Genomic DNA, 15,357 nt, shown 5'->3' on the forward strand with positions numbered 1-15,357 from the left:
ATGTATTTTGAAGTATTAATTTGACATTTGTGATTGTTCTGTCTCCTTGATAAATTGTTTAATCGCTGTGAAATGTCCTTCAGTAATGATCTTTTTCTTGATGTCTACATTAACTGATATCAGTAAAGCCCCTCCAGTTTTCTTACTCTTACTGTTTGCATGGTGGCAGGCGAGAATTCTACCACTGAACCACCCATGCTGTTTGCATGGTGTATCTCCTTCCATCCTTATTTCCAAACCTCGCCTTTATATATAAAGTGAACCTCTTATAGACAGAATATAGTTAGATCTTGTTTATTTTCATTCTTATGATATCTGTTAGAGTACTACTCCATTAACATACAGTGTAATTATTAGTGTGGTTAGATAGGCTTCTACTATTTTATTATTTATTCACTATTTGCCCTCTCTGTTTTCTGGTCCTCTATTTTTTTTTCCCAACTTCTTTTGGATTATTTGAATATTTTAAAGATTCCATACTGGGGCGCCTAGGTGGCTCAGTGGGTTAAGCCGCTGCCTTCGGCTCAGGTCATGATCTCAGGGTCCTGGGATCGAGTCCCACATTGGGCTCTCTGCTCAGCAGGGAGCCTGCTTCCCTCTCTCTCTCTCTGCCTGCCTCTCCATCTACTTGTGATTTCTCTCTGTCAAATAAATAAATAAATAAATCTTTAAAAAAAAATTTCCATACTAATTTATCTCTTGGATTTCAAGTTATACTTCTTTGTATTTTCAGTAGTTGGTCTGTGATTACTTAAACATTTGTAACTTTCCAGTCTAGCTAGAGCTAATAGTGTCTCACTTTATATAATGCAGAGAAACACTGCGACCTAAATAGGTCCATTTACTGCCCCCCCTTCAAACTATTATTGTCATATGCATTACATTTATAAAGGGATCATGACCTGAGCCACCCAGGCACCCCGTTAGACCTTTTCCTATTGTCCCACAAGTCCTTCAGTCTCTTGTATGTTTTTCACCAATCTTCTTTCTTCTATCTTCAGATTAGATCATTTATATTGGTCTAGAATGACACTCACTGATTCTTTTCTCTGTCATCTCCATTCTCCTCTAAGTCTACCCAGTGATCTGAAAATTTCATATTTTGCTGCTTTAACTCCAGAATTTCCATTTGGTTCTTTCTTACAGATTTTTTTTTCCTCTCTTGAGATTTCCAATCTTTTCATTCATTAAGATAGTATTTTCCTTTATAGTTATTAAGCATACTTATAATACCTGTTTTTAAATTCTCATTTGCTAATTCCACATCTGGGTCACTATGAAATAGGCTTCCTCTTATTATCTTTCCTTATAAGAATGGGCCACATTTTCTTAACTCTTCATACATCTAGTCATTCTAGACTGTATCCTGGATGTTGCAGCTGTTGTGTTGTGGAGCAACTGTACTACAACTATACCATTACACTCCCTGAGAATGTTGTTGTCATTCTTTTTAAGCAGGCATTTAACTTGATTAGAGTCAAATTACAAATTCCCTCTCTTGGGCAGCAGCTCAAACTCAGTTCATTTCTTTTTTTCTCATTAGGCTGCTTTGAGTCTAACCTGCACATGTGTGTTTCAGGGTCAGCCAAAAATTTGAGCAGAATTTATTCACAGAATTTAGGGTTCTTTTTCTTTTTCTCTCTTTCTCTCACTCTCTTTTTTGGGACTCTCCCGTCATCTTCCAGGAGCTATAGCTGCCCAGAGTGCTTCATTCTTCACATAGGAAAAATGGTAGGTAGGTTTTCTGTGAGAGTTTTACCCATCCCATGCAGATGCTAATTTCAGTCTGCATTCAAGATACAAGCTAGAAAAAGAGAGAGAGAACCTTAGAGTATACCATTCCCTATTTATAGGTGTTAGCTTCCCTCTAGATTTTGCCTGACTCTATCTCCAGTTCTCCAGTGTTTTTTTTTTTAAAGATTTTATTTATTTATTTGACAGAGAGAGATCACAGGTAGGCAGAGAGGCAGGCAGAGAGAGAGGAGGAAGCAGGCTCCCCACTGAGGAGAGAGAGCCCAATGCGGGGCTCGATCCCAGGACCCTGAGATCATGACCTGAGCCGAAGGCAGAGGCTTTAACCCACTGAGCTACCCAGGCACCCCAGTTTTCCAGTGTTTTTAAATAGTTATTTCTTGCATTTTGTCCATGCCTTATACTTATTATGCATAGAAGTGTCAAAGCAGTATGAGCTTCCTTGGCCATACTAGTAAACCTAAGTATATCTGCATCTAAAATCCATGTGTTAGGAACTTGGGAAGATATAGAAAAAGAATGCATGCCAGACTTTTACACACACACACACACACACACACACACACACACACAGACAAATAGCAACTATTACTATTCTTTATTAAAACTGATTCTTCAGTAAATTAAAAAAAAAACACAAAAGCTCACAATTTAGGATCATGTAAAAAGAGACAAATGGAAGTCTGAGACATGGGTTTATTTCAATAAAATACTCATATATTTGAAGCAATAAATGTGATCTTCGAACTACTGAAAAAGAACTGGCTAGTTAGAGATGGGTAAGTGTTTTGGGGAATATGATTTTAGTAAATAAGTAGGATTTGTTATCAGAGTATCATAGAATTTTAACATGGAAAGGACTATAAGACTCACCTAGTCCATGTGACTCATGCCTGTCTGTAAATTAATAACTTACTGATTCACTGAATGAGCATCACTGGATATCTACGAATGGTGTGCCAGGCACAGCACCAGTTCTAAGATGCACAGTGCTACTTGCACAGTCTGTTTCCTTAGTAATTTCAGATTTTTCCCTTCAATCTTATTTGCGTTATTAATTTCCATTTTGAATAATGTACTTGATAAGGAAATTTTTTTCTCTGACATCATCCAAATGATTACAAATTCTTTCCCAAAAGAGTCAAATTTTATAAGATTTCACTAGATTTTTTTCTTTCAATGAGAAACGGTGTACTGTGAAATGCAAAATGCTACTTTGTGAGCCAGGATTCAGCACTATAATGGTTTGGCCTGTGTTTAAACCATCTTAACACCCACACCTTCTTTCTGTAGCCAGTTGCCAGTGACAAGCTCAAACTTGCGGATTATCCTGAGGTGTTTCTTTCATTTACTCATTCATTCATGGATGCAATAGTTATAAATGCAAATGGCATTCAGATCATGGTCTATAGTTCTACAGCTAGGAACCTATTGACTTCTTCTTCTTCTTTTTTTTTTCCTGCATTTTTTTTTAAATTTCTTTTCACCGTAACAGTATTCATTGTTTTTGTACCATACCCAGTGCTCCATGCAATACGTGCCCTCCTTAATACTCACCACCTGGTTCCCCCAACCTCCCACCTCCTGCCCCTTCAAAACCCTCAGGTTGTTTTTCAGAGTCCATAGTCTCTCATGGTTCACGTCCCCTTCCAATTTCCCTCAACTTCCTTCTTCTCTCCATCTCCCCATGTCCTCCATGTTATTTCTTATGCTCCACAAATAAGTGAAACCATATGATAATTGACTCTCTCTGCTTGACTTATTTCACTCAGCATCATCTCTTCCAGTCCTGTCCATGTTGCTACAAAAGTTGGGTATTCTTCCTTTCTGATGGAGGCATAATATTCCATAATGTATATGGACCACATCTTCCTTATCCATTCGTCCGTTGAAGGGCATCTTGGTTCTTTCAGTTTGGCAAAATTTGGCAACCGTGGCCAATGCTGCTATAAACATTGGGGTACAGATGGCCCTTCTTTTCACTACACCTGTATCTTTGGGGTAAATACCCAGTAGTGCAAAAGCAGGGTCATAAGGAAGCTCTCTTTTTAATTTCCTGAGGAATCTCCACACTGTTTTCCAAAGTGGCTGCACCAACTTGTATTCCCACCAATAGTTAAGAGGGCTCCCCTTTCTCCACATCCTCTCCAACACACGTTGTTTCCTGTCTTGCTAATTTTGGCCATTCTAACTGGTGTAAGGTGGTATCTCAATGTGGTTTTAATTTGAATCTCCCTAATGGCTAGTGATGATAAACATTTTTTCATGTGTCTGATAGCCATTTGTATGTCTTCATTGGAGAAGTGTCTGTTCATATCTTCTGCCCATTTTTTATATGATTATCTGTTTTGTGTGTGTTGAGTTTGAGAAGTTCTTTTTTTTTCTTCGATATTGGTATTTTTTTTAATTTTTTATTTTTTATAAACATATATTTTTATCCCCAGGGGTACAGGTCTTGAATCGCCAGGTTTACATACTTCACAGCACTCACCAAAGCACATACCCTCCCCAATGTCCATAACCCCACCCCCTTCTCCCAACCCCCCTACCCCCAGCAGACCTCAGTTTGTTTTGTGAGATTAAAAGTCACTTATGGTTTGTCTCCCTCCCAATCCCCTCTTGTTTCATTTAATCTTCTCCTACCCGCTTAAGCCCCCATGTTGCATCACCACTTCCTCATATCAGAGAGATCATATGATAGTTGTCTTTCTCCGCTTGTCTTATTTCACTAAGCATGATACGCTCTAGTTCCATCCACATTGTCACAAATGGCAAGATTTCATTTCTTTTGATGGCTGCATAGTATTCCATTGTGTATTTATACCACTTCTTCTTTATCCATTCATCTGTTGATGGACATCTAGGTTCTTTCCATAGTTTGGCTATTGTGGACATTGCTGCCATAAACGTTCAGGTGCACGTGCCCCTTCGGATCACTACGTTTGTATCTTTAGGGTAAATACCCAGTAGTGCAATTGCTGGGTCATAGGGCAGTTCTATTTTCAACATTTTGAGGAACATCCATGCTGTTTTCCAGAGTGGTTGCACCAGCTTGCATTCCCACCAACAGTGTAGGAGGGCTCCCCTTTCTCCACATCCTCGCCAGCATCTGTCATTCCTGACTTGTTGATTTTAGCCATTCTGACTGGTGAGAGGTGATATCTCATTGTGGTTTTGATTTGTATTTCCCTGATGCCGAGTGATATGGAGCACTTTTTCATGTGTCTGTTGGCCATCTGGATGTCTTCATTGCAGAAATGTCTGTTCATGTCCTCTGCCCATTTCTTGATTGGATTATTTGTTCTTTGGGTGTTGAGTTTGCTAAGTTCTTTATAGATTTTGGACACTAGTCCTTTATCTGATATGTCGTTTGCAAATATCTTCTCCCATTCTGTCAGATGTCTTTTGGTTTTGTTCACTGTTTCCTTTGCTGTGCAAAAGCTTTTGATCTTGATGAAATCCCAATAGTTCATTTTTTCCCTTGCTTCCCTTGCCTTTGGCGATATTCCTAGGAAGATGTTGCTGTGGCTGAGGTCGAAGAGGTTGCTGCCTGTGTTCTCCTCAAGGATTTGGATGGATTCCTTTCTCACACTGAGGTCCTTCATCCATTTTGAGTCTATTTTCGTGTGTGGTGTAAGGAAATGGTCCAATTTCATTTTTCTGCATGTGGCTGTCCGATTTTCCCAACATCATTTATTGAAGAGGCTGTCTTTTTTCCATTGGACATTCTTTCCTGCTTTGTCGAAGATTAGTTGACCATAGAGTTGAGGGTCTATTTCTGGGCTTTCTATTCTGTTCCATTGATCTATGTGTCTGTTTTTGTGCCAGTACCATGCTGTCTTGATGATGACAGCTTTGTAATAGAGCTTGAAGTCCAGAATTGTGATGCCATCAACTTTGGCTTTCTTTTTCACTATTCCTTTGGTTATTCGAGGTCTTTTCTGGTTCCATAAAAATTTTACAATTATTTGTTCATTTCTTTGAAAAATATGGATAGTACTTTGATAGGAATTTCATTAAATGCATGGATTGCTTTAGGTAGCATAGACATTTTCATGATATTTATTCTTCCAATCCAGGAGCATGGAACGTTTTTACATTTCTTTGTGTCTTCGTAAATTTCTTTCATGAGTACTTTATAGTTTTCTGAGTATAGATCCTGTGCCTCTTTGGTTAGGTTTATTCCTAGGTATCTTATGGTTATAGGTGCAATTGTAAATGGGATTGACTCATTAATTCCTCTTTCTTCTGTCCTGTTGTTGGTGTAGAGAAATGCAACTGATTTCTGTGGATTGATTTTATATCCTGACACTTTACTGAATTCCTGTACAAGTTCTAGCAGTTTTGGAGTGGAGTCTTTTGGGTTTTCCACATAGAGTATCATATCATCTGCGAAGAGTGGTAGTTTGACTTCTTCTTTGCCGATTTGGATGCCTTTAATTTCTTTTTGTTGTCTGATTGCTGAGGCTAGGACTTCTAGTACTATGTTGAATAGCAGTGGTGATAATGGACATCCCTGCCGTGTTCCTGACCTTAGTGGAAAAGCTTTCAGTTTTTCTCCATTGAGAATGATATTTGCGGTGGGTTTTTCATAGAAGGCTTTGATAATATTCAGGTATGTGCCCTCTATCCCTACACTTTGAAGAGTTTTGATCAGGAAGGGATGCTGTACTTTGTCGAATGCTTTTTCAGCATCTATTGAGAGTATCATATGGTTCTTGTTCTTTCTTTTATTGATGTGTTGTATCACATTGGCTGATTTGCGGATGTTGAACCAACCTTGCAGCCCTGGGATAAATCCCACTTGGTCGTGGTGAATAATCCTTTTAATGTACTGTTGGATCCTATTGGCTAGTATTTTGGTGAGAATTTTTGCATCTGTGTTCATCAAGGATATTGGTCGATAGCTCTCTTTTTTGATGGGATCCTTGTCTGGTTGTGGGATCAAGGTGATGCTGGCCTCATAAAATGTGTTTGGAAGTTTTCCTTCCATTTCTATTTTTTGGAACAGTTTCAGGAGAATAGGAATTAGTTCTTCTTTAAATGTTTGGTAGAATTCCCCCGGGAAGCCATCTGGTCCTGGGCTTTTGTTTGTTTGGAGATTTTTAATGACTGTTTCAATCTCCTTACTGGTTATGGGTCTGTTCAGGCTTTCTATTTCTTCCTGGTTCAGTTGTGGTACTTTATATGTTTCTAGGAATGCATCCATTTCTTCCAGATTGTCAAATTTGTTGGCGTAGAGTTGCTCATAGTATGTTCTTATAATTGTTTGTATTTCTTTGGTGTTAGTTGTGATCTCTCCTCTTTCATTCATGATTTTATTTATTTGGGTCCTTTCTCTTTTCTTTTGGATAAGTCTGGCCAGGGGTTTATCAATTTTATTAATTCTTTCAAAGAACCAGCTCCTAGTTTCATTGATTTTTTTCTATTGTTTTTTTAGTTTCTATTTCATTGATTTCTGCTCTGATCTTTATGATTTCTCTTCTCCTGCTAGGCTTAGGGTTTCTTTCTTGTTCTTTCTCCAGTTCCTTTAGGTGTAGGGTTAGGTTGTGTACTTGAGACCTTTCTTGTTTCTTGAGAAAGGCTTGTATTGCTTTATATTATCCTCTCAGGACTGCCTTTGTTGTGTCTCACAGATTTTGAACAGTTGTGTTTTCATTATCATTTGTTTCCATGAGTTTTTTCAATTCTTCTGTAATTTCCTGGTTGACCCATTCATTCTTTAGAAGGATGCTGTTTAGTCTCCATGTATTTGGGTACTTTCCAAACTTCCTCTTGTGGCTGAGTTCTAGCTTCAGAGCGTTGTGGTCTGAAAATATGCAGGGTATGATCCCAATCTTTTGATTCCAGTTGAGTCCTGATTTGGGACCGAGGATGTGATCTATTCTGGAGAATGTTCCATGTGCACTAGAGAAGAATGTGTATTCTGTTGCTTTGGGATGAAATGTTCTGAATAGATCTGTGATGTCCATCTGGTCCAGTGTGTCATTTAAGGCCTTTATTTCCTTGTTGATCTTTTGCTTGGATAATCTGTCCATTTCAATGAGGAGAGTGTTAAATTCCCCTACTATTATTGTATTATTGTCAATGTGTTTCTTTGATTTTGTTATTAATTGGTTTATATAGTTGGCTGCTCCCACGTTGGGGGCATAGATATTTAAAATTGTTAGGTCTTCTTGTTGGACAGACCCTTTGAGTATGATATAGTGTCCTTCCTCATCTCTTATTATAGTCTTTGGCTTAAAATCTAATTGATCTGATAGAAGGACTGCCACCCCAGCTTTCTTCTGATGTCCATTAGCATGGTAAATTCTTTTCCACCCCCTCACTTTAAATCTGGAGGTGTCTTTGGGCTTAAAATGAGTTTCTTGGAGGCAACATATAGATGGGTTTGTTTTTTTATCCATTCTGATACCCTGTGTCTTTTGATTGGGGCATTTAGGCCATTAACATTCAGGGTAACTATTGAGAGATATGAATTTAGTGCCATTGTATTGCCTGTAAGGTGACTGTTACTGTATATTGTCTCTGTTCCTTTCTGATCTACCACTTGTAGGCTCTCTCTTTGCTTAGAGGACCCTTTTCAATATTTCATGTAGAGCTGGTTTGGTGTTTGCAAATTCTTTCAGTTTTTGTTTGTCCTGGAAGCTTTTAATCTCTCCTTCTATTTTCAATGATAGCCTAGCTGGATATAGTATTCTTGGCTGCATGTTTTTCTCGTTTAGTGCTCTGAAAATATCATGCCAGCTCTTTCTGGCCTGCCAGGTCTCTGTGGATAAGTCTGCTGCCAATCTAATATTTTTACCATTGTATGTTACAGACTTCTTTACCTGGGCTGCTTTCAGGATTTTCTCTTTGTCACTAAGACTTGTAAATTTTACTATTAGGTGATGGGGTGTGGGCCTATTCTTATTGATTTTGAGGGGCGTTCTATGAACCTCCTGAATTTTGATGCTTGTTCCCTTTGCCATATTGGGGAAATTCTCTCCAATAATTCTCTCCAGTATACCTTCTGCTCCCCTCTCTCTTTCTTCTTCTTCTGGAATCCCAATTATTCTAGTGTTGTTTTGTCTTATGGTGTCACTTATCTCTCGAATCCTCCCCTCGTGGTCCAGTAGCTGTTTGTCCCTCTTTTGCTCATCTTCTTTATTCTCTGTCATTTGGTCTTCTATATCGCTAATTCTTTCTTCTGCCTCATTTGTCCTAGCAGTGAGAAGCCTCCATTTTTGATTGCACCTCATTAATAGCTTTTTTTTTATTTCAACTTGGTTAGATTTTAGTTCTTTTATTTCTCCAGAAAGGGCTTTTATATCTCCCGAGAGGGTTTCTCTAATATCTTCCATGCCTTTTTCGAGCCCGACTAGAACCTTGAGAATTGTCATTCTGAACTCTAGATCAGACATATTACCAATGTCTGTGTTGATTAGGTCCCTAGCCTTCGGTACTGCCTCTTGTTCTTTTTTTTTTTGTGGTGAATTTTTCCGCCTTGTCATTTTGTCCAGCTAAGAGTATATGAAGGAGCAAGTAAAATACTAAAAGGGTGGCAACAATCCCAGGAAAATATGCTTTAACCAAATCAGAAGAGATCCAAAAACGTGAGGAGGGAGAAAAGGGATAAAAAGAGGTTCAGAATGAAAGAAAGAAGAAAGGAAAAAAAGAAAAGAAAAGAAAAGAATTAAGAAAAGAAAACAAATATAGAAAAGTATAAAAAAGAGGGGCACCTGGGTGGCTCAGTGGGTTGAGCCGCTGCCTTCAGCTCGGGTCATGATCTTAGGGTCCTGGGATCGAGTCCCACATCGGGCTCTCAGCTCAGCAGGGGGCCTGCTTCCCTCTCTCTCTCTCTGCCTGCCTCTCTGTCTACTTGTGATTTCTCTCTGTCAAATAAATAAATAAATAAATCTTTAAAAAAAAAAGAAAAGTATAAAAAAGAAATATATATATATATTAGATAACTAGTTAAAAAAACTTTAAAAAAGAAAAGGGTAAAAGTTAAAAATATTTTAGCAGAAGAAGAGAAAAAAAGTGAATAAAAAAAAAAGTTAAATTAACTGCAAGACTAAAGAATCATAGGGAGAAAGCCATGAGTTCTGTGCTTTGCTTTCTCCTCCTCTGGAATTCTGCTGCTCTCCTTGGTATTGAAACTGCACTCCTTGGTAGGTGAACTTGGTCTTGGCTGGATTTCTTGTTAATCTTCTGGGGGAGGGGCCTGTTGTAGTGATTCTCAAGTGTCTTTGCCCCAGGTGGAACTGCACCGCCCTACATGGAGCCGGGCTGAGTGATCCACTCGGGTTTGCTTTCGGGAGCTTTTGTTCCCTGAGCGCTTTTCATAGAGTTCTGGAGGACAGGAATACAAATGGTGGCCTCCTGGTCTCTGGCTCGGAGGAGCCGAGAGCCCGGGGCTCCACTCCTCAGTGCACCATCAGAGAACAGTGCCCAGTAACTCCCGTCTGCCTGACCTCTGGCCGTGCTCCGAGCTCACTGGGCCTGCAACCAGTTCAAGGTAACCCCAAGCTGTGAGCTCACTGTTGGCTCTGTCTCTGTAGCCGGCTTCCCCGTTCTAATACCTGTAAACTCTGCTACACTCAGCCACCCCCGATCCTTCTGTGACCCTGCAGGACCTGAGGCCACGCTGACCCCGCTTGGGCTTCAGCCCGGTTTAGCCTCTGGAGCAATGTCCCTCAGTGGAACAGACTTTTAAAAGTCCTGATTTTGTGCTCCATTGCTCCGCCACTTGCCAGGAGCTGGCCCCTCCCCCTGGGGTCTATCTTCCTGTCACTTTGGATTCACTTCTCCACCAGTCCTACCTTTCAGAAAGTGGTTGATTTTCTGTTTCTAGAATTGCTCTTCTTCTCTTCGATCTGCCGATGGATTTGTAGGTGTTTGCACTCTTTAGATAAGCTATCTAGCTGATCTCCTGCTATCTGAAGTAGTCTTAGCCTGCTACTTCCCCGCCATCTTGACTCCTCCCCCGAAAAGTTCTTTATAGATCCTGGATATCAACCTTTTGTCTGTACTGTCATTTGCAAATATCTTCTCCCATTCCGTGGGTTGTCTCTTTGTTTTGTTGACTGTTTCCTTTGCTGTGCAGAAGCTTTTGATCTTGATGAAGTCCCAAAAGTTCATTTTCCCTTTTGTTTTCTTTGCCTTTGGAGACATATCTTGAAAGAAGTTGCTGTGGCTGATATCAAAGAGGTTACTGCCTATGTTCTCCTCTAAGATTCTGATGGATTCCTGTCTCATGTTGAGGTCTTTTATCCATTTCAAGTTTATCTTTGTGTACGGTGTAAGAGAATGGTCGAGTTTCATTCTACATGTAACTGTCCAATTTTCCCAGCACCATTTATTGAAGAGACTGCCTTTTTCCACTGTGTATTTTTTCCCTGCTTTGTCAAAGATTATTTGACTATAGAGTTGAAGGTCCATAGGTTCTCACCTATGGGCTCTCTCCTCTGTTCCACTGGTCTATGTGTCTGTTTTTATGCCAGTACCATGCTGTCTTGGTGATCACAGCTTTGTAGTAAAGCTTGAAATCTGGTAACGTGATGCCGCCAGTTTTATTTTTGTTTTTCAACATTTCCTTAGCAATTAGGGGTCTCTTCTGATTCCAAACAAGTTTTAGGATTATTTGCTCCAACTCTTTGAAAAATACCAGTGGAATTTTGATCGGAATGGCATTAAAAGTATAGATTGCTCTAGGCAGTATAGACATTTTAACAATGTTTATTCTTCTGATCCAAGAACATGGAATGGTCTTCCATCTTTTTGTGTCTTCTTCAATTTCTTTCATGACTCTTCTGTAGTTCCTTGAGTACAGATCCTTTACCTCTTTGGTTGGGTTTATTCCCAGGTATCTTATGGTTCTTGGTGCTATAGTAAATGGAATCAATTCTCTAATTTACCTTTCTGTATTTTCATTGTTAGTGTATAAAAAAGACACTGATTTCTGTACATTGACTTTGGAAAACTATAAACTCCCAAAATTGAACCAGGAAGAAATTGACAACCTGAATAGACTGATATCTAGTAATGAGATTGAAGCAGTGATCAAAAACCTCCCAAAAAACAAGAGCCCAGGACCTGACAGATTCCCTGGAGAATTCTACCAAACTTTCAAAGAAGAAATAACACCTATTCTTCTGAAGCTGTTTCAAAAAAATTGAAACAGAAGGAAAACTTCCAGACTCTTTTTATGAAGCCAGCATTACCCTGAGCCCCAAAGCAGGCAAAGACCACACCAAAAAGGAGAATTTCAGACCAATATCACTGATGAATATGGATGCTAAGATTCTCAACAAGATCCTAGCAAACAGAATCCAACAGCACATTAAAAAGATTATCTACCATGACCAGGTGGGATTCATCCTTGGGCTGCAAGGATGGTTCAACATTCACAAATCAATCAGTGTGATAGAACAAATCAATAAGAGAAGAGAGAAGAAACACATGGTCCTCTCAATTGATGCAGAAAAAGCATTTGACAAAATCCAGCATCCGTTCCTGATTAAAACGCTTCAAAGTATAGGGATAGAGGGAACATTCCTGAACTTCATAAAATCTATCTTTGAAAGACCCACAGCAAATATCATCATCAATGGGAAAAAGCTCGCAGCCTTCCTGTTGAGCTCAGGGACATGACAAGGATGCCCACTCTCACCTCTCTTGTTCAACATAGTATTAGAAGTCCTAGCAACATCAATCAGACAACAAAGAGAAATAAAAGGTATCCAAATTGGTAATGAAGAATTCAAACTCTCTCTCTTCACAGAGGACATGATTCTTTATATGGAAAATCCAAAAGACTCCACCCCCAAACTACTAGAACCCATACAGCAATTCAGTAACATGGCAGGATACAAAGTCAATGTACAGAAACCTGTTGACTTCTAAGCTAAGCTAAAGCAGTAAGGAGACAATAAAAAATTGAATATATACATATATATATGTATATATTCAATGACTCTTACCAAATGGCTATAATCATGCTCAGTGAAATATATATAGTGAGTATTGGCATACAAAGATCATGGAAATAACATCTCAGTTAATATCTTCAGATTAGAATATGCAGGTATTTCCTATAATACCCCTAAGAAATGTTTTTGTGACTTAATTATGATTCAGATATCAGGAGATTTATTGGAGTAGAGAATATGTTAATACTGTAGAGGAAAGAGGATACCTAATGGTAAGTTAATGTATTTTCAGAGCATAATTCTTAGCATCAGTTTTTATTTTGATCACATTATTCTACTATCATAATAAGGATTTGCACAATTACTTCTATTTAAATCATTTATTTCTTTTTAAAAATCCTGTTACATAATTTGATCACAGAAGGCAACTAAATGCAGTATAATTTTACTTGCCAACCATGAAGCAAGCTTTCATAATAACAATTAGTCAGAACTGAAAGGCATCCTAAAATGCCTATATCATTTTTCAGCAGTGTCTCTATCTTTGGTATGATATAGCAAGATTAAACCCTTTGATTCTAAAAGAATGAGAGGAATCATCACAAAGCAAATAATTCTCAATATAGATATGGGGGAAATTTGGGCACATTGTTGGTAGTTAGCAATGAAGGGAGGGTTTTGATTTAGGAGAAAAGAGAACAGAAATGATATAAAAGTTAATTTCCAATTCTTGAAGAGGGGGAAATTAGATGTTTCATTTGAGAGTTAAAGAAAATTTGGAACTTAAAATTGCTTTCAAATTCAAAATCTATATTGAACATTTCAATTACCCTATGTGACACATGGCCTGATTGTTCTTTCAGAAATAAAATATCCAGCAAATTTTCTAAGATTTCTTTTTACATTTCTGAATTGCTAAAATTGATCTATAGCTATTTAGCTAAACTTGTTTTCTTTTCAAGCTTGCTGATGAAGGTTTTTCTTACTAAGAAAAAGTTTAATATTGTGATCACTTGTATTTACAAAACTTGGATAATACAATTATGTGTTTAACATGCCATAGTTTTTGCTTTGTTTTGTTTTTTTAATAAAGGAATATAAGATCTATTATTCTTCTTTCTATACCAAACCTAAGATAACATAGGATCTGTCTCAACAATCAGTAAAGCTGAGTGGCCTTTTTTCCAGGCCACAGCCAAGAGATCAAAACCTACCTACTGCATGTTTGATAGAAATTGGTACAGTATAGGCACTCAGCACTCAATGGGAGACCCGTCATCTTTAAAACGAGCCTATTCATCACTAACTATCAAGTTCAAGACCCTCATTGCACCTTCTCTGGGCAACTGTGTATTTACAACTGAAACTTATCCTCATATATTTATTTTGGTCCTGAATAAGTTTAGCTCCAGAGAACAGAAAAAAATGTCCTTCTTAATGCTCCACACTGATCTCCTTTCACTTACCTAACACTGAGTTCTATAAATCTGGATGCACATAAACCAGCATAACAAGAAACTTTGCTTTTTATCCACAGGAGGAAACCCTTCAGCGGGCACGAGAGGAAGAAGAGAAAAGGAAGGAGATCACAAGTCATTTCCAGACCACTCTGACAGATATCCAGGCCCAGATTGAACAGCAGAGTGAGAGAAATATGAAGCTGTGTCAGGAGAACACAGAGCTTGCAGAGAAACTGAAAAGCATCATTGATCAGTATGAGCTCAGAGAGGAGGTGAGAACCACATCAAACAACTTAGGGGCACTATATATAGATCCAGATCTGGGCTGTAAAGGTGGGGGACTTGGTTAATAAGAAAGTTATGGCCAGCCCTCTTAATTGGTTAATGTTTAGGATTGGATTTCTTTTACTAGCCAAAATAAAAACAGGTGGTATTGCAAAATACCTGGCTGAAAGCCATATGGGATTTCTCTAAAACTGGAATCACTGCAAAGCAAAGGCAATAAATAGGAAATAGTAGGTCATGAGCACAGTTACCTTTGAAAATAGTATGTCTCAGCTTTTTAAAAACACTTTGTACAGAGCCAGGAAATATCTCACAGACTTCTTCTTAACAATCATCATGTCATCTAAATGTCATCTACACAGTCTGTGTTCTATATGTCCCACAAACCAATAGTAGTATTAATAATATAATAATTATAATATTAATGGTATTACTTATTCAGCACTGAGTTTGTGCTAGGAAAGCTGCTGAGTACTATACTTTACATATAATATGTCATTTCATTGTTTCAACAATCTTATGCATTAGATAATACCATATCCACATTATATGGGTGGGAAGCAGAGGTTGAGATTAAATCACTTACCTATAGTCACAAAAACCAAAAGAGTTTTGTTTTCAGTATTTTACATTAGGGAGACTATGAGGATACTTTATTATTCCAAAATTATATCTTAATATAATTTTTCCAGAAGCCTTCTCAGGGTTTTTATATATCATATTATTTACCCCATCCCACCCAAATTTTAAAAGTCTGCCTTAAATGTCACAGAACATAATCAGAGTGGCTCTGCTGACAACATGCTAAGATTTTATCAAGAGAAAAACTGAGCCAATAGCACACAGAAACAATAGGTAAACCAAGAAGTCCCTCACAGTAAGTCAAAATGCCATGCTACATTTCACCTTGTCACCAAGATCAATCCTACTCCATAGTGGAGGTTCAG

The 15,357-nt window shown here is 38.3% G+C and overlaps 1 protein-coding gene across 1 annotated transcript in view; it reads left to right on the forward strand.

Moving 5' to 3' along the window:
- TXLNB (taxilin beta) overlaps positions 1 to 15,357 on the forward strand; it is a 65,074-nt gene that overhangs the window by 19,250 nt on the left and 30,467 nt on the right. The window contains exon 5 of the mRNA XM_044236641.1: positions 14,203 to 14,397. Coding sequence (XP_044092576.1) covers positions 14,203 to 14,397 — 195 coding nt within the window. The remainder of the gene's footprint in view (positions 1 to 14,202; positions 14,398 to 15,357) is intronic.

Source organism: Neovison vison, chromosome 1, assembly GCF_020171115.1.
Source record: "Neovison vison isolate M4711 chromosome 1, ASM_NN_V1, whole genome shotgun sequence".
NCBI lineage: Eukaryota > Metazoa > Chordata > Mammalia > Carnivora > Mustelidae > Neogale > Neogale vison.